At 58.2% G+C, this 17,771-nt stretch overlaps 1 protein-coding gene across 1 annotated transcript; it reads right to left on the minus strand.

Annotated features, from left to right (window-relative positions):
• Positions 1-7: 7 nt before the first annotated feature.
• Positions 8-15,561, minus strand: LOC148405889 (ATP-dependent chromatin remodeler CHD4-like). Its single transcript, XM_088405574.1, is given in 39 exon segments — positions 8-317; positions 398-561; positions 641-836; positions 914-1,233; positions 1,300-1,524; positions 2,034-2,232; positions 2,306-2,400; positions 2,487-2,637; positions 2,701-2,845; positions 2,977-3,110; positions 3,179-3,270; positions 3,342-3,431; positions 3,517-3,694; positions 4,087-4,256; positions 4,331-4,469; positions 4,536-4,628; positions 4,886-5,010; positions 5,081-5,198; positions 5,317-5,448; positions 5,531-5,672; positions 6,059-6,232; positions 6,312-6,433; positions 6,495-6,632; positions 6,952-7,152; positions 7,970-8,161; positions 8,788-8,887; positions 8,955-9,086; positions 9,169-9,377; positions 9,599-9,677; positions 9,679-9,803; positions 9,878-10,111; positions 10,686-10,852; positions 10,947-11,088; positions 11,326-11,456; positions 11,530-11,795; positions 11,896-12,014; positions 13,165-13,422; positions 14,137-14,249; positions 15,498-15,561. Coding segments are annotated over 39 exon segments (5,889 nt in total). The 3' UTR covers positions 8-302.
• Positions 15,562-17,771: the final 2,210 nt, after the last annotated feature.

The following is a 17,771-nucleotide window of genomic DNA, read 5'->3' on the forward strand; positions in this document are numbered from 1 at the left end:
CCAAAAGTGACTTTTTATTTCACTTTTTATTTAGGTCCCAAAAAAAACCACCATAATAACATTATATCAATAATATTAATACAGACGTTGAAAAAAGGGAAGCGAAAAAATAAAATTGCTTTTGCGTCCGCAGCCTCAAACACAGACGGAAAGGAAGTCCTTCTGTCCGCGGGTCCCCCTTCAGGGAAAGTCAAAGTCTCTGGCGGCGGCGGCGGCGGCGGGGCTTCGAGCTCAGCCGCGCCCTCCGTCGCCAACGGGGAATGTGGGCGGGGGCGTTTGGAGGTAGAGGGCCCAGCGCCGTCCTACTGCTGAGACGCCTGGCAGGGGACACGGACGGAAGGGCTGAAATCCCGGGACGGAAGGGCTGAAATCCCGGGGCGGGGCCCGCGGCGCCTACCTGCTGCGCCTGCGAGTCGGGCCCCCGGCTGGCCAGCCGGCTGAGGATGTTCCTCTCGGACATCTGCAGCCGCACGGCCACCGGCGGGATGCGGGCGATGGTGGCCGGCAGGCGCGTCACGTCCGCCTTCATGTCGCTAAGCAGCTCCTCCAGCTGCTTCAGCACTGAGCCGGCAAAACCAGCGCGTCACCGACCGAGGAGCTACGGCGGCGTCCGAGCGAGGGCGGCGGCCTCGGCGCCCACCTTTGTGCAGAACGGCGTTGGCCGGCTTGTTCCCCGACATGGACTCTTTGCTGAGGTGCTGGTGCGACTCGGCGAGACACTCCACCTCGCTGAAGCGCGTGTTGAGCGCCATGGACGGGTGCGACGGGTCCTCCGACATGTTGAGGTAGGCGGCGCGCCGCAGCTGCTCCTCGATCACCAGCGCCTGCTCCAGGAGCTGCCGAAAGCGGGGCGGGGTCACGGCCGGCCCCGGAACAACGGACGGGGGGGGGGGGGGGGAGCGGGCCGGCGTACCTTGAAGCGCCTGGCCAGAAACTTGTTCTTGATTTCCAGGAAGTTGCCGCGGTTCATCTCTCCTTTGAAAGGCTCGTTGAGGATGGCGAACTTGACGTCGTTCTGGATGTCCTGCCAGCGAGCGTAGCCGTGCCTGAGGGACGTCAAGGTCGTCACGCGCCATTCCCCGGCCCCCCCCCCCCCGCCACTCCCTCCGGAACGCAAAGGATACTGGATGATCCCGGCGAGCAGCCAGTAGTCGTGGCGACGGTGCCAAATCTCGTTGGTCTTCTTGGTGACCGTGGCGGCGCGTTCCTCATTCTGCCACAGCGAGTGCAGCTCTGAAGTGACGAGAGAGCCGGCGTCAGCGGCGGCCTCTCGACGTTTGAGCGCGGGCGCCCGCCTACCTGTGAATCCTCCGTCCGCGATATTGAACATGAAGCGACCTTTGGCCTTCTTCCTATCCTCCAAGGCGGCGGCGCTCTCCTTGCCGTCGCCGTTGTGCAGCTTGGCGGCCTCCTCGGCTTTGGCGGCGGCTTCCTTCTCGTCCGCGGCGCCCGCCGAGGGAGGAGGCGGCGGCGCGGCGTCCATCTTCTCCGACTTGTCCTCCGGGGAAGGACGGGAGCCAAAGTCTAAGGCGGGGGGAAGGGCGAGAGCGGGGGGAAGGGCGAGAGCAGGGGGAAGGGCGAGAGCAGGGGGAAGGGCGAGAGTAGGGGTCAGCGACCTCTTTGAAAGCGAGGGCTACTTCTTTGCTACCGACTAATACGAAAGGCTAGGGGTTTATGTGAAGATCATGTTGTTGATATCTCACAATGATTTAGAAACAGCTGTGGTAAACATGTAAATCATAGTGTAACGTCACGTACGTCAAACATGCGTAATCGTTGGGAAATCCAGAGAAAATTGTAAAGTTCTATCACTATTTGCGGAACAGGTCTGCGGGCTACTCCCCGCCGCCACCGCGTCGATGACCCCTAGTCGGTTTCGGGAATCAACTAGAACTTCGGATCGTTAAGGTTTACTGATAATCGGGCAAGGATAACGCTGCCAGCGATGGCGGCGGTGTGACGTCCCGTCTCCTGATGCGGGCCAGCGTAGGAGGGTGTTGTTTGTTTGTTTTTTTTAACCGCGCATTGATCACCTTTGCCCTCAGAGTCTTGGCTATCGGACTGGGGCGCGCCCTCGCTTTTGGCCTCCGAAGGCGACGCCGTCTCATCTTCGCCCTGAAGACTCTTCTTGTCACCGTCGGCGCCATTGGCGGTTTTGTCCATCTGCGCGGGCTCGTCGGCCTTCTTCTCCTCCGCCACGCTCTTGTCATCGTCGTCGAGTATGGAGATGACCTGCGCAAGGCCCGAGCAAATCTTTGAAGGAACGGGCGTCGCGCCGGAGGCGGCTCCGCTCGCGTGCCCTCACCTCGCCGCCGTCCTTTCCGTTCTTGTCCGCCTCGCCGTCCTTCGTCAAGTCTTTGCCTCCGTCCCTGGGCGCCTCGTCGCCTTTGGACTCGTCAACTGAAGGGGAAAGCGCGTTTGCGGGACTGCGGGAAGTAAAAGGCTCTCCCAAAACAAACGGCGTTGGCTTGCCCGGGCGCGTTTACCAGGAGCCGGCGTGTTGGGCTGCGTGTCGGCGGGCGTTCCCGTGGAGGGCGTTTTCCCCGGCGAATCGGGTTGAGCGGCCCGCTTGTTCTCCTCCAGCTCGGCCATCCACGGCAGCGACCACTGGCCGTTGACGTGCTCGAACTCCTGAACCTGAACGCGAGGCCGGGTGAGGCCCGAGCGCCGCCCGCCCATGCGGCCGGCGCCGTCTCTTACCTTTTTACGGATGAGCGACATGACGCCGATGCGGGTGAGCACGTGCTGCCGCGACAGGCCTTCCCTGGGGACGCCGTCGGCGAAGGTCTCGGCGCCGTCGGCTCCGGGCTCGCAGAGGTGCCGCATGAACAGAGACACGTAGGCCCTAAGAGGGAGGGACGGGGGAGGGCGTGACTCGGCGGTCCGAGAGGCGGGTCCGGCGGACGGGGTGACCCCGCGGCCCGGCGGACGGGGTGACCCCGCGGCCCGAGAGGCGGGTCCGGCCGCCCCGCTTACTTGAACTCCTTCTCGGACTTCCCTCGCAGGTCTCGGACCAGCCACTGCGTGGTGAAGGCGTCCTGGGGCGGCATGCCGTAACGCATGACGGCGTTCAGGAAGGCCTTCCTCTGGCGAGAGTTGAAGCCCAGCACCTGCGCGACCGCGCCACTTCAAACGCTTGCGGGATTTGGTCCGAGCGCGCGCGCGCGAGAGCGCTCACCTCGATGTTGCCTCCCACCCTGGCCAGCAGGGGGGGCAGCGGCTTGTCTTTGTCGTTCCTCAGGCCCTTCCTGCCCGGTCGTCGCGAATTGGCTGCACGCCGCAGACGGGTTGAGAGCGAGAGTGTCGCCAAAGCCCGCGACCGGCGGCGCCGATGCCCTTACCTTCCGATCGCTCGTCAAAGTCCTCGTCGCCCTCCTCGGACGCCACGGAGTAGTCTGACTGGCCGTCGGACTGGTCGTCCTGCCAGTCGGCTGAGGGGGAGGGGGGAACGGGGCCGGCGGGAAGGGGCTCAGCGGGCTTTGGGATGGAAGCGATGAGGCGGCGCCCTAACCTCACCTCTGTCCTCCTGCGAGCCGTCGTTGTAGTTGACCTGCTTGCGGATGCGCTTGCCTTTGCCCAGGTTGCGGGCCAAGTCCTCCTGTTGCTGCTCGTAATGGTGCCGCAGCAACTTCTCCCAGTAGTCCGGGTCCACGCTCTCCTCCTGCTTGATGATCTCGCGCTGCACCTCCTCCTCCTGAACACAGAAGGATTTGCCAGAAATGAGGGCTGGACACGCTGTCCCCGCCAGGACCGAAATCCCCCGCGTCGTACAGGCGCTCGGGACCTTGTAGGGCGGGAGGTTAAGTCATCACGTGTTTGTTTTTAAAGCGCTTTTGAGAGAGCGGGCGTGTCCCAATTTCGCGCCTGTTTTGACGTTGCTTCAACGCCCACGTGTTTAGGCTTCGGCTCTCCCAAACTCACCCCTCTAGCGTTAATGTGCTCAAGTGTGACTGGAGAGCAAGACCGAGTCATTTGAAATGGCAAAGCACGCAAATGATGGGGACTTGTGAAAGGCCATGTGAAAAATGGGGGGGGGGGGGGGGGGGGGGCTTGTACGGCAGGGCGAGCGGCGCGGCGTCGGCTCACCTCCTCGTCCTCGTCCTTTACCACATATTGCGCCACCTTGAAGGAGCTGAGGTACTCGTTCATGCTCTGCAGCTCCGTGTCGTCGGTGGCATCCTGGTTTCGGTCCAGCAGTCGGTCGATGGCCTTGTCGTCGTAATGGATGACGCTGCTGTCCTCCTCCTTGTTCTCACCTGCGCACGCACAGTACAGAAGGGGAAGCTGTGGCCCAGCTCTTCCTTCGTTCTCTCAGTCTGCGGAATCTCACCCTCGCCCTCATCTTTGAAGAGCTCCTCCGTCCCGAACTTGAGAATGTCATCCAGTTCCTGCTTGGACATGGAGCCCGTCTTGGAGCCCAGGCCCGGTCGGACGACCAGGTGGGTGAGCATCATCTTCTTCTTGGCCACCTGACGGGTGAGGCGCAAGGCGTCACGAGCCGCCTCGGGCGCTCCGGCGCGCGCGGCGCTCCTTACCTGCGTGATCCTCTCCTCCACCGAGGCCTTGGTGACGAAGCGGTAGATCATGACTTTTTTGTTCTGACCGATTCGATGAGCCCTGCTGAAAGCCTGAAATCACGGGGAGCGGGACAGAAGGAATCCCAACAAGTGAAAAAGGAGAAAGGGGCTCGGCTCCAGGAGGAGGGTGCGCTACACCCGGCTATCGAGCGAGCCAAAATGAGCCGAAACGGGAGACGGAACCGCAGGAGGTAAACGAGACGCGACTGAGAAGGAAGCGCAAGACGAGAGCGAAATCCGGAAGATGACGCCGACAAGGAGAGGCCATACAGGGGCGGCACCAAAGCCCCCCGTGGCGCGCGGTCTACCTGGATGTCATTGTGAGGGTTCCAGTCCGAGTCGTAGATGATAACGGTGTCGGCGGTGGCCAGGTTGATGCCGAGTCCTCCGGCCCTCGTGGACAGCAGGAAGGCGAACTGCTGAGCGCCGGGAGCTGCGGCACACGCGCAGCGGCGTGCCGTCAGCGGCCGGGGAGCGCTGGTCAAACCGACAACGTCGCCTACCGTTGAAGCGGTCGATGGCTTCCTGTCTCATGCTTCCCGTGATGCTGCCGTCGATGCGCTCGTACTTGTAGCCCTCGTTCTCCAAAAAGTCCTCCAGGAGGTCCAGCATCTTGGTCATCTGCCGGTAAATGATTATCGCGGTCGCTATTTCCCCGCTTTCTTTTGCAGCGCGCCCCGTCAAGCAATGGTTTGGCCGCCTTTGCCCCAGCCGACAGCAACGCGGGCCTCGGCCCCACCTGAGAAAAGATCAGCACTCGGTGTCCCCCGTCCTTCAGCTTCCTCATCATCTTCTGCAACAACATCAGCTTGCCGGCCGCCTTGATGAGCGAGCTGCCGTCGTACATGCCGTTGGGCAACTTGGGAGCTTCCTGCCGAGAGAAGGCCGGCCGGGGCGTCAGCCGAGCCCAAGCGCTTCGCGTCGCCCCTCCCCTCCGGCCGCCGGGCTCCCACCATTGCGGCCCCGGGGAAGAGGAAGGGGTGGTTGCAGCACTTCTTCAGGTCCATCACCACGTTGAGCAGCGAAACCTGGTTGCCTCCTCCTTTGGTGTTGAGCGCTTCGAAGTTCCTGGTCAGGATGAATTTGTAGTACTTTCTGCGGACAGGCCAGACATCGGAACATAAGCCGACCGACAATTCTCAGCACGACAGACGACGCGTGGCGTTTGCTCAAATATCCCGGCCTGAGAAATTCTCATGCAACTTTTGCATGCCTTTCGCTGACACGGGAATGACGAGCGAGCTTATTGTTGGATGCCGTACTTCGACTTCGGTTTCGGTCGGGTTAAATTCAAACCGATGAAATCGGCAGAGCGGAAACGACTTGTTCCGGTTTCTCCGACCCCCTGCGCCCAGCGCCATCAAAGGCGCATGCGGCCACAATTAGCGCGGCGACTGCCCTTCGCGGGCGAGCATTCGGGAGGGTTAGGCTAGGAGGCGAGCGAGGAAGCGCTAGACGTGGCGGGAGACGGCGCCACTGACTTCTGCTGGGGGCTGAGCTCCACCCGCAGGATGAGCTCCGTCTTGGAGGGCATGTGCTTGAAGACGTCAGCCTTGAGCCTCCTGAGCATGTGCGGCCCCAGCATGTCGTGCAGCTTCTTGATCTGGTCCTCTTTGGCGATGTCGGCAAACTCTTCCAGGAAGCCCTCCAGGTTGCTGGCGACCCGGGCAAAACCCTCGGCGTCAGCCGCAAGGGGAGAGCGCCGGGGAGGGAGAAGGCCGAGGCCGCGCTCACCTGAACCTCTCGGGCGTCAGAAAGTTGAGCAGGTGGAAAAGCTCCTCCAGGTTGTTTTGAAGTGGCGTTCCGGTGAGCAGCAGCTTGTGTTGCAGGGGGTAGTTGTTCAAGACGCGGAAAAACTGCGGGCGAGCAAAGCAGTGTCAACGGCGACGGCCGGCGGACGCGTGCGGGGAGGCGCACCTTGGACTGGTTGTTCTTCAGCCTGTGGGCCTCGTCCACCACCAAACAGGCCCAGTCGATGGAGCCCAGGATGGCCATGTCGATGGTGATCAGCTCGTACGACGTCAGCAGGACGTGGAACTTGATGGACGAGTCTTTCTGTTTTGGGTTAGGCGCGAAAAACACGTCGGCCATCTCTTTGAGCGGGCGCTTAGGAGCTTTTGCACCGCAGTCCACCGTACACCTCGCTTATAGAGAACTCTCGCGCGCCGCGCTCGGTTTGGACGGTTTGGCTCGGAGTCAAACTTTCAGAAGTGAGTTTTAACCAGTTCGAGTGGACGTCTCGAAAGGATGTGGGAGGGGGTCAAATTTGAAAAGAAGTCGAAATGCAACGAACGGCGTTACGGATTCGGGAAGCTCAAACGGGTTCAACGTGTCAAGCGATGGGAAAGGCCTTCGCTCTCATCTCTGGACCCACCTTCATCCTGGATGCTTTCTTCCCTCCGCGGATGGCGTTGTCCTCAAAGGAGAACTCGTTCTCTCGGATGACCGCCCTGCTGTCTTTGTCCCCCACGTACGTCACCACGTACATGTCGGGCGCCCACATCTCAAACTCCCTCTCCCAGTTGATGATGGTGGAGAGCGGCGCGCTGACCAGAAAGGGCCCCTTGGAATGACCCTGGGGGTGCGGACGGGAGGCCACGCGTCATTTGTTGAACCGCGAGCCGACCGAAAGCGCTGACGGAGCGCGGCAAATTGGGACTCCCAGACGGGCATACTTGATGTGCTCTCACAGCGGTGACCGGTGAACATTCAAATGTCATGAAAACAATGAAACGGCACAAAAAGCAGTGGCACTGAAGCTCCCCGGCCCGTCTAGGCGCATTTTATCGCCATCACAAGGCGCATTTTACCCTGTCGCCATCGCAAGGCGCATTTTACCCTATCGCCTCTGGATGGCAGCAGGCTCACACGCCATCAGAGTGACAAGCAACAGTTTGACGTTGCCAACGAATCGTTGATGACAAAATGGCCGATCGCTAACAGGATGGCACAGACAGCTTGGCCATCATCATGGCGGCTAACCGCTGAACGTTTATGCAAGGGCGTCCCAACTTTCTCTTTTGAAGGACGCAAAAGAAAAGAAAAACAAAAGTGGGAAAGGGCCACTTGGACATTTTGCAGTCTTAAACACACTAAAACCAGTCTAGCTTTTTGTACATGCCGGAAGTTTCTCACGTCACACTTCGTGTTCAAAGTCATAAGGCAAACACTTTGGACTTTTTCCGTGCCGCGGGGTTGCCGGCAGCCTTCTATCTCTCGATAGCAGACCAGGCCCCAAGCCGAAACCATCTCCACGTTCAAATTCAAAACGGGACCGATCTGCAGCGAGCGCAGCTCGGCGGCAGAAGGCGGCTCGAACTCTTTTCGAGGAGCTCGTAATCCCGGCCCCAGGTGGCCGCGGCTTCTGTCAAACATGATGGTGCGCCACCTACCTCTTTATACAGCGAGTAGAGGAAGACTGCCGTCTGGACCGTCTTGCCCAGGCCCATCTCGTCGGCCAAGATGGTGTCGGTGCCCTGCGCCCAGGAGAAGCGCAGCCAGTTGAGGCCCTCCAGCTGGTAGGGGTGCAGCGTGCCCCCCGTGCTGTCTAGGTATTCGGGCTGACGCTCAAACTTGATGGTGGGCTGCCGGTCGCAAAACAAAGGGCAGAAGAACTCAAATCAGCATTCGCAACAGCTACCCCACTGTCCAAAAGGAGACGTTTAACGTTTGCGCCTTGCTTGGTTATTGCGGACGTCCGGTCGCCTTGGACAAACAAACAATTAAATTGAATACACCCCACGTGCATTTGTCAACGTGAATTTTTGTCTGCTTTTCCTGGAGTCGGCCAAGCTGATTTGGGGCCAGAGGCGGGGGTGTACGCACTCATCGATTATTACAACAATCGGCGGGGGTAAACGCACTCATCAATTATTATAACACTCGGTAGTTAGCGCAATAATTACAACCACTCAAAGGATCATTGAACAACCACCCCAAAAGGTTTGCGTTGCATGTAAAGCGGATAAGTCAACTTGAAATTTTGATTAAGAAGACTCTCATGGCGCTAGCAAAATTGAGCGGAAAGACATGCCGGACAACGTGCGCATCGTGAATCTTCATCGATGAAGATTCATCGATGAAGATTCATCGATGAGACCGTCGACACGCCTTCGCCTTGGCAGAACGTCGCTCGACGCCGGTCGCGCGTATTCACGTGCAAACACGCCAACGTATAAACACGTGCAAATAGGATTCAAAGTGAGCCTACGTCAACGACGGGGTTCTCCGGCGGTCTGTCCAGTCGCTTAACGCGTCCCTTCACCTTGATCTTCTTTCCAGGTTTGCCCTCGTCGCCCATCATTAGCTCTCTGCCCGAGAAGCGAGGCCCGGGTTAGCAAAGGGAGGGCCGGCTGCGGACCCGCTGCCGGCGCGCACCTGTGGTTCCAGTACTGCAGCTTGTACGCGTCAAACTCGGGAATGTCCATGTCGTCCGCCTCCCAGGTGGCTTGGTCGTAAGCCAGCTCCCGCCACTTGATCAGGTAGTGCACATTGTTCTTGCGGTCCACGCTGGGAGCGGGGAAGCGGACCATCAGCCGGCCGCATTGGGCGAGGAGGCCGTCCGGTTCAACTTGACAGTAGCCGCGCTCACCTGTGGTTGAGGATGCGGTGGATCATCAGCCACTCCATCTTGATTCCGAAACGGAGGAACTTCTCGTCCAGCTGCGCGTACATGGGATCCTTGTTCTTCCTCTTGTCGCTTTTGTCTTCCTCTCCGTCGCCAAAATCGATGGGCGGCGGCTCATCCATGTCATTCTTCCTCTGGTAGTTCCTGAACATCACCTGGCAGTGGAGCTCCAGCTGGCGGAGGACGGACAAAGGGGGGGTTAGGGTTGCCCCCCAAGAGGGCATTGTCAGATGACGGACAAAGGGGGGGGTTAGGGTTGCCCCCCAAGAGGGCATTGTCAGATGATCGTAAAACGCACGTTGCTGCATTTCTTTTCCACATCCAATCACCCGCAGGCCCTTTACTTTGAAGGGGAGCCAGTCGTGACATTTCCCGTTCATCTCGCCATACTGACCTGTAGCTCGGTGACCCAAGAGCAGTGCCAGTAGGACATGTTGTACCATTTGGCAAAGAACTCTCGCTCGGGGCCGCCCCGCCAGCGGCGGCGGGTCGGGCGCATCTGCCGGAAGGTCAGGCGGGCGGGGCACGGGTGTCGGAGGAGGGGGGTCCCCCCACTGCCACGTCAAGATCTTCTGGACCTTCCCCTTCATGGGGGGGCACTGCGAGAAAAAGTAAAAGTGCAGAGGCGGTGAGCGCAAAAGCAGAGGCGGCGCGGGCACGAGCGCACGCTCACCAGGCAGCGCGGGCAGATCCACTCGCCGTTGGGTATCTCGGGCAAAGGCGGGTTTAGGCAGTGAATGTGGTAGGACGAGGGGCACGAGTCGCAGCAGAGCAGCTCGCCGCCGTCCTTGCACACCCTGCAAAACTCCATGTGGTGGTCGTCCTCCTCCATCTCGCCACCGTCGCCGTTGTCCTCCTCGCCCTCCGATTGCTCCTCCCTGGCCTCCCACTGGATGCCCTCCTTCTCCTGCGCCGAGGGACAAGACTTGCTTACCGCCGCTATCCGGGACTTCTCCGTCCCTATTTGCTTTGTTGGTATCCGTCCATCATGGCCGCTGGACGCAAAACTCGCACGTGCCAAATTTTCCCCGATGGTTAGTGGCAGTGGCTGGATTTTGCTTCAGTTATCCATTTTCAGTGTTGAAAATGTCTTGATGAAATCTGATAGCTCATGAGCTGTTAGCCCCTTCCCTCACTCTGCGGGAGCCGTGAGCACCATGCCGCCTTAAGTTTGTATGTGTGCACGTGTCTTTCATTTCCTTCTTTTTCTAAGGACAGTAACGAGTAAAACTTGAGGAACGGGGCCACGACATCAGTCCCGCCCGGAATTCCCATCATCATAAAGTATGCACAAGCTGGCAATTTCATCCAATCGCTACAAATTCGTCATCAGAACTTTGCTCAACTTCCGACAATCACAGAAGTACGCCGAGGAAATATGCGGCGGCCGGCCGGCTGGCAAACGCCTGACCCGGGCCCACAGTTTGATGGCTCGCCTTGCCCGGTTTCCAACGGACAGGGTGGGAACAAGTAGTACTTACGCAGTGCGGACAGCTCCAGGTGCCCTCGGGGGCTTTCTCCATGTCGGGGTCCAGGCACACCATGTGGTAGGCTCGGGGACAAGTGTCACACAGGATGATCTCGCCGCCCTGCTGGCACACCTCACAGTAGTCCTGGTGGTCTGTCTCATAGCCGTCTGCGTCCTCGGCTTCACGGGAAAAGACAAACGACGTCTTAACGCACACCCGCACCCCCCCAACGGATGAGGTAGACTTCTGAAGAGGCATGAGCCGACCCCGTACCTTTCTTCCTCTTGGGCTTGGCCTTGGACGAAGGCTTCTTTTTGCTGCGACTGCTGCGACTGTTGGAGCCTTCCGAGACGGTCACGCTGTTCGCGCCGCCGTCCTCAAAGTCGCTGTCCACGTCGGGCTCATCCTCCTCGCTCTGAAACCACAACGCACCAAAGACGCTGACAGCGTGCGGCACGGGAACCCCGAATCCATCGTTTGCCGCCCGCAGGTCAGTGGGATTTCGCAATCAATCGTGCCGCATCGAAGAAGAGGGGGGGGGGGGGGGGGGGGGGGGGGTGACTTTTTGACAGTAAAAATATGACGCCATGGTTCTCGTGGCGCGCCGACTCGGACCCCAGAGAAACGCGGTGGCAGACAAAGCGTCTCTTACCGACGAGCGTTTCCTCTTGCTGTTGAATCCTCCCAGTTTAATCTTCAGAGGAGCCACTTTCTTGGTCTTTGCATTGTTTTTCTTCTCTTGCGGCTTCTGCGCAGACTTTGATTTTTTGCGGGCATTGGGACCTGCAGTAGCCCAAAGCGTGCCGCCGTCAGCAGAGCGCAACCGACGCTGAGCTGCGTCAGAGCGGCGCTTTACCTTTGCCTTCCTTAGTCTTGGCCTTGCGTAGAGGAGGCGCGGGGGGCTGCTGGGGCTCAGCGGACGGCGGGTCCACGGGGGGCGCCGGGACGGCCTCGGCCACCATGTTGTCGACAGCGGCGGGCACGTTAGCCGTGGCCAGAGCCGCGTTGGCGGCTGCCGCTCCCCTCAGGGGGTTATTAGTGCTAAACTCCCGCCACTTGGCGCCCAGGACCATCATCATCTTGGACACGGCGATTTTGGGGTTTTTGGCGGCGATGAGCGGCCTGTTTGGAAAGTGGCACAACACAGCCGCTTGGTTGGTTACTAGCATACGAGCTCACACTCTGGCCCGTGGCCGGTGATGCATTAGCGATGGCGCGCTACCTGACAAACTGACTGAAGGCCTTGTAGTTAGTCAAGGAGCGATAGTCCTCCTCGGTGAAGATGTGATCGATGTCTGCCATGCCCCAGTTCTCCAGCAGCTGTGACGACGACTTGGGCTCCTGGAAGGAAACCGCAAAGGTCACAAACACCATGACCGAGCGCCCGTTATGCCCGAGCGTCTTTCAGTCGGGCCCCGAGTGGCAAATGAAGGCGCGGCGGGAGGGCTGACGAAACCTGCTTTGCCTCTATGTCCAGAAGTTAATCATTTAAATTCATTCAAATCCACAAGTGCCCCAACACAAAGGCAACGTTTATCATTAATGACCTCCCCCTCCCGCCTCAAAAAACATGTTTCTACAATTATGCAAATCAATTTAAGTAAGAAAACGATTTTGCCCCACTTGATGAAAAAGTCCCAATTGCGCATCTTGCAGAGGAACGTGAATGACTGCAAAGAGGGCACGTGTACAAATGAATCCAAATGTTTTTCTAACCCAAACGAGGAGGGGGGCAGGGTCAAAAACACTGGCAGACAGGTTGCCATGGAAACTGCATATATGCATTACACGCCCCCCCCCCCCCCACACACACAGACACACACACACCACCGCCGCCGCCGCCGCCGCCACCACCTCAAAGAAGTATCATTTAGTAGGAGGCTGCCTATTGGCCGCATCGGCTCTTTGTCTAACCATGGCTTGTGCCTCGTCCGTGACAGGTGAGAGACAAAGGGCGGGGGTATTTTGCCAGAATACACGCAGCAGCCAAGAAGACTTATGACATCGAGAAACACTGGCTTTGGCTTCACTGTCCACAACACAGGTGTCAAAGTCAAAACCCAGGGGGCAGACTCCAAGGTTGAATGCCCCCCGCCCCCGGACGGGTAGAAAAGTGACTCAAACAAAGAATCTGATTGGCAATGCCGCCTAGACTGACGGCTTTTCTGCAAACTAGCAGCCCCCTGCAAACCGATAGCGTAAGCGGTGCACATTAATGCAAAAGCGCTTGAGCGTTAGCAGCGGCACCCGGACAAACGGAAAACGGCACTTGACTCTTCAGGCGTTTTGCACCTATGAAGCTCCCAAAGCACCTTGGCCAGAAGACCGGCGCGCCTGCTGAGGACAATGCATCGGGAGCACCTGGGGCTGGTGCTCAAGGACGCGGTCGCAACAGGCAGGGACGGAAGCCGCGAGCCCACGACTACCGGAGCCACGGGCCGCCGCGCCGACGATTCGAACGTCCGCGATCGGACGGCCGGGCCCCCCTTACCGAGAAGTCGTCGTCGTCCTCGTCGTCCTCGTCTTCCTCCTCCGGTTCGGGTTCCTTCTTTTTGGAGGAGCTGCGTTCGGATCCCCCTCCGCCGCGCTTCTTGTCCTTGGCGCCGCCGGCTCGCTTCTTCTTCTTGCGTCCCGGCGTGTAGTCGCTGCCCTCGCTGTCAGAACGCTGCGCTTGGCCGCCGGCGTCCGGCTCGTCTTCGGCCCCGGCCCCGGCCCCATCGGCGTGCTCCGGGGAGCTGACGGGAAGCTCCTGGAAGGCAAGCTCCACGCTGAACGATCCGACCGGCGGCTCTTTATCGGCCGCAACGCGACTCGGCCCGCCGTCGCCTCCGCGCCCGGTATCGGTAAGCGTTCGATGGGGGTCGTATAATCTTGTGGACGGGCAGATACATTTGCATGCGTCGCACTTAAAACAAACAAACGCAAAATGGTTCAACGCTGCGGCAAAACGGTTCTTTGACCTATGGCACCGTTAGCTACTTTTAGCGGTCGATGGCGCGTCGGTGCACTTTGTGACTAATTGGCTTTTTGCAAAAGAGTGATTGATGTGAATGTATAGATTATGACTTTATGGTTATTTGCGTGACCGCTGGACTTTTGCGGTAAGGAAAGCCATTCATGAGGGGGTAGGTAGGTGCATATGCCATATGAAGGACCTGCGTCGTGATATTTGGACACTTTCCACTGACGTCTCTAACCCGTAAGTAAAATGTCACATTGAAAAAAAAGTGGACTTTTCATGATCGGGCTTCTTGAGGAAACGCGCATTTCGTCTGTTCAGTGCCAACACGTTTCTGCGCTTGTGTGGACGTGCGTTCACAGTAGGGGCCGCACAAAGAGATGGAAACGAGTAACAAAGGCGTAATCTGGGACCGAGCATCTCATCTCTTCGGTTTTCTGCCTATGGGCCCCGACTCCAAAAATCAAAACATGAAAAAGGAAGCCGATCACTTAAAGAGCACACCTCTCTGCGTGAGCGCCGCTTGCTGCCTTTACTCTCTCGGCTCTTCTTGGCCTTCTTCTTCTTCTTCACCTTCTGGGTCTCGTTTTCCGAAATATCCCCGTCTTCTTCGTCGTCTACGCGTCGGACAAGCAGAGACGACGGGCGTCAAGGAAAGATACAGTGCAGGCCAGCGGTTGTGTGTAAATAAAACAAAAAACATATTACTGCCTAGAATGCAGCCGTTTGCTTACTTTCATTCTCACGATCAAAAGAAACAACAGACTGAGTTACGTGCGACTTTCATAGCCACAAGCCCAAAGCACAGTAAAGTGGTTCCGACTCCCGAGTTCATTTCAGTCATGGATTTCTACAGCTGAAAGGGGCTCCCGATTACTTCGAGGGCATACGCACACTGCATACATGTTTATGTACACGTACGTACGTGTAGACGCGCGCGCACACACCTGAGGAAACAAAGCGTTTACGGTTTAATCAAAAAAGGGATCATTGGAGTTTTCACATATCGTACTTTTTTTGTGGCTTTACGTTGTGGAATTCCTGAGCGGACTCGCGTTCGATTAAAACAATTCCGTTGAGTCTAGAAAAAGGGGGTTGCTGTTTTCATTCGTGTCCGAACCCCACACAATTATCCGAATGTTCCCTGGACTGACTGACTTGGCGACTGCACCGATTTCATTACTGAGACATTATAAGAATTACGAGCTAAAGTAATCGCGTGTCCGCAATGTGGCGCGTTGAAGACTACGGCAATGAAATGAAAATTTCACTATAGCACGGGACGCTAATGCGCGTAAACAGTTTGTACTAACAGCCGGCGGATATCGGTGCCTAGCAAGTGTCGGCTGATTTTCGCGTTCAAACCGTGTGGCCAAATAGACTGCGCTTTCTTGTTTTGTTTTGTTTTGTTTTTTCCTCCTTCTTCCGTTTCAGTTGGCGGCAAGCGACCACGAGGAGGGAAGCCGCCGCCGAACGTCATCCGCCGATTTCCGAGCTAACTGGCTGCCTCCATCTTGTCATCGACACGTTAAAAAAATATGCACATATACATACATATATATACACACACACGCGCGCTTCATATATATCGGGCGAAGGCCCAGGCGGGAACGCGTGGCCGCAACTTAACCGCGGACCGACCGTGCGCGCTTTGGCGGGCCGGAAAGGCGACATTTGTGCTCGCCTTCGTCAACAATTGGACGTGCGGAAGGCGAAAGGAGCGTAGGCGGTCGACGGCCGCCGCCGAGCTAGCGTTAGCAAGCCGGCGGTTAGCCGCTAAGTGCTAAGTGGACATGACTGACGCGAATGTGACAAAACACCAAGAGGCGGCGGGAACGTTGGCGCGGCGAACGTCGTCGTCTTACCTTGCAATAGGCGCTCCTGCTGGGGGGGTCCGTAATCGTCCCTGTCGTCCTCGCTCCCGGACATGGTGGACAGCGCAAACTTTTGGGCTCGGCAGCTAGCTTGGGCTAACTAAATCAAAAGTTGCTTTGTGCGCTGATAATCCAGAGTGGGATGCCAGCGTTCGTCGATCTGAGGAGAAAAACGCCAGCCGGCGTTTCCGCCGAGCGGGAACACAAAAGAAAGGAAAACGGAAGGAGATGTTTAGCGAATGGCAAAAGCCGGTCGGCCGGCCGGGCACAGCACACGCACGCCGAAAGCTCGGCAATCAACCGTCGTCGGCGAACGTGCCCCCCCCCACCCCTCCCTCCCCAATTAGCATACGGCAGCTAGCCCAGCCGGACCGATTCGCGCTTTGCGGCCAAACTCGGTAAACGGCCACAACAGTTGAAGAAGCGTTGACAAGCGGCCATCGTCTCCGTTCAAGACAAAGTAGCGTACTCGCAACTTGACTGCACGCTGTCGTTTCCCTCACCTCAAAGAAATAAAGTCAGTCCGGCCTCGGCTGTTGTCCCAATCAATAGTTGGCGGCCGTTCCTTTGTTCGGGTCACGGCGCCGTCGGCTTTTCGGCAGATTTCCGTTGTGTGTGTCTGTGTGTGTGTGTGTGTGTGTGTGTGAATGTGTAAGTGTGCGCACGGCCTCGTTCGTCTCTTTTCGAGCTCGCGCGCTACACACGCCCCGCGCGCGCGCACGCACACACAAAGAGATCAGGGGGCAGGCATCCCATAATATCACCCCTCCCCTCCCCCACTCTGCATAGTTACCTTGCAACATACAGACCATAATATTCCACTCACCCCCTCCCTTTCAGTATCTTCATTCCTCGGTGCACCCCCCCTCCCTACCGTGGTTACCGTGGTGACGCCCCCCCCCCCCCACCTCTGCTGACATCCCATAATAGGCGTGCGCGCAGTCACTAACGTCCCACAATAAGCATTCCCCCCCCCACAAAAAAAAAAATGCGAGATTGGGGGGGGGGGGGGGGGGGGGGGGGTCACATGGTAACTGCGCGCGGCAGCATGACTGCTGACTTTCGCGTGGACGCTCACTCCATGCGTGTGCACGCGAGCTCCTGCACTCTCTTGTAAATTGACTGCATGCACAAGAGAATGACAGGCCCTCACCCGGATTCGGAGGGTGACCCCCCCCCCCCTCCCCCCCCCTCCCCCCCCCCCAGGTTAAGCTGCATTGTAGAGACTTCTGGCAGTGTTTGTAAACAACAGGCGTCAGACTGCTTCCAGGTGACCGACTGACTTCCGAAGGGAAAGTTCCCCGAAAGCCACTGACAACAACTTGCCAGCCCGCCGCCCCCTCCAAAAACCGAAAAGAAAGGGAATCTCCGGCAGGACCTGTAGGGGACCACCATAGATTGGCACCCACCGACGCGCTTCAAAGGACATAGTGGACACACACGAGAACGGGGTCTTTGCCCCAAGGCCGCGAAGGCCACGCCGGCCGGGGGACGCCGACGGGGACGCGTCCTCATTCGTCATGCCGAGCGAGCGCCCGGCCAATTTTGCCGGCGCGGTTCTTGCCAGCGCCCGTTTGTTGGCCGCGCCACGACGGACGGGACCGAGCCAGCGCCGGGACGCGGCCCTCGAGCTGTCAGCGGCGGCGAGGCGGCGACGTCTCGCCCGCTTTCCTTTGTCTCGTCGGGCCCAACGCCGTCGCCCCTCCCCCCACCTCGCTCCTTCCTGAGCGTGTATGGGGGGGAGGGGGGGTAACGTCACATAATCTCCAATCAGAAGAATAGTAAAGGCGGTTGTCATAGAAACCCTTTGCTAACCCCCCCAACACCTTGAGCAGAAGGAAGTGCGTGTTGCATAATGATAACATTTCTGAGATGTAATGGAAAAGAATTTTGGGGTTGGGAGGGGGGAATGCAGGCCATAATAATGCTCCAGTGGAGCTGATCACCATGGAGATGGGGGGGCTCATTATGGTGCGGGAGGGGTCAAATTACAACTTAAATCGACACATAACACTCCTGCAATGACCAGAATTTTGTTGGGGACAAGCAAAAAGCGAGCGAGCGACAGCCATTTACGACTGCGCGTTGCCTTTATTTTTCCGTTGTAACTCATTGTAACCGAGTCGCGGATTTGTCTTTAACCCCGTGAAAATACAATGGCACCGAGTTGACCGACGTGTTCCAAAAGTCAAACGATTGTGAGCGTGCGTAAATGTAAGCGGAACGCTCCGCCAGGCCGAGGAAAGGCCCCGCGCGCCCAGCGTT

Source organism: Hippichthys cyanospilos, chromosome 21, assembly GCF_059441005.1.
Source record: "Hippichthys cyanospilos isolate Australia breed blue-spotted pipefish chromosome 21, RoL_Hcya_1.0, whole genome shotgun sequence".
NCBI lineage: Eukaryota > Metazoa > Chordata > Actinopteri > Syngnathiformes > Syngnathidae > Hippichthys > Hippichthys cyanospilos.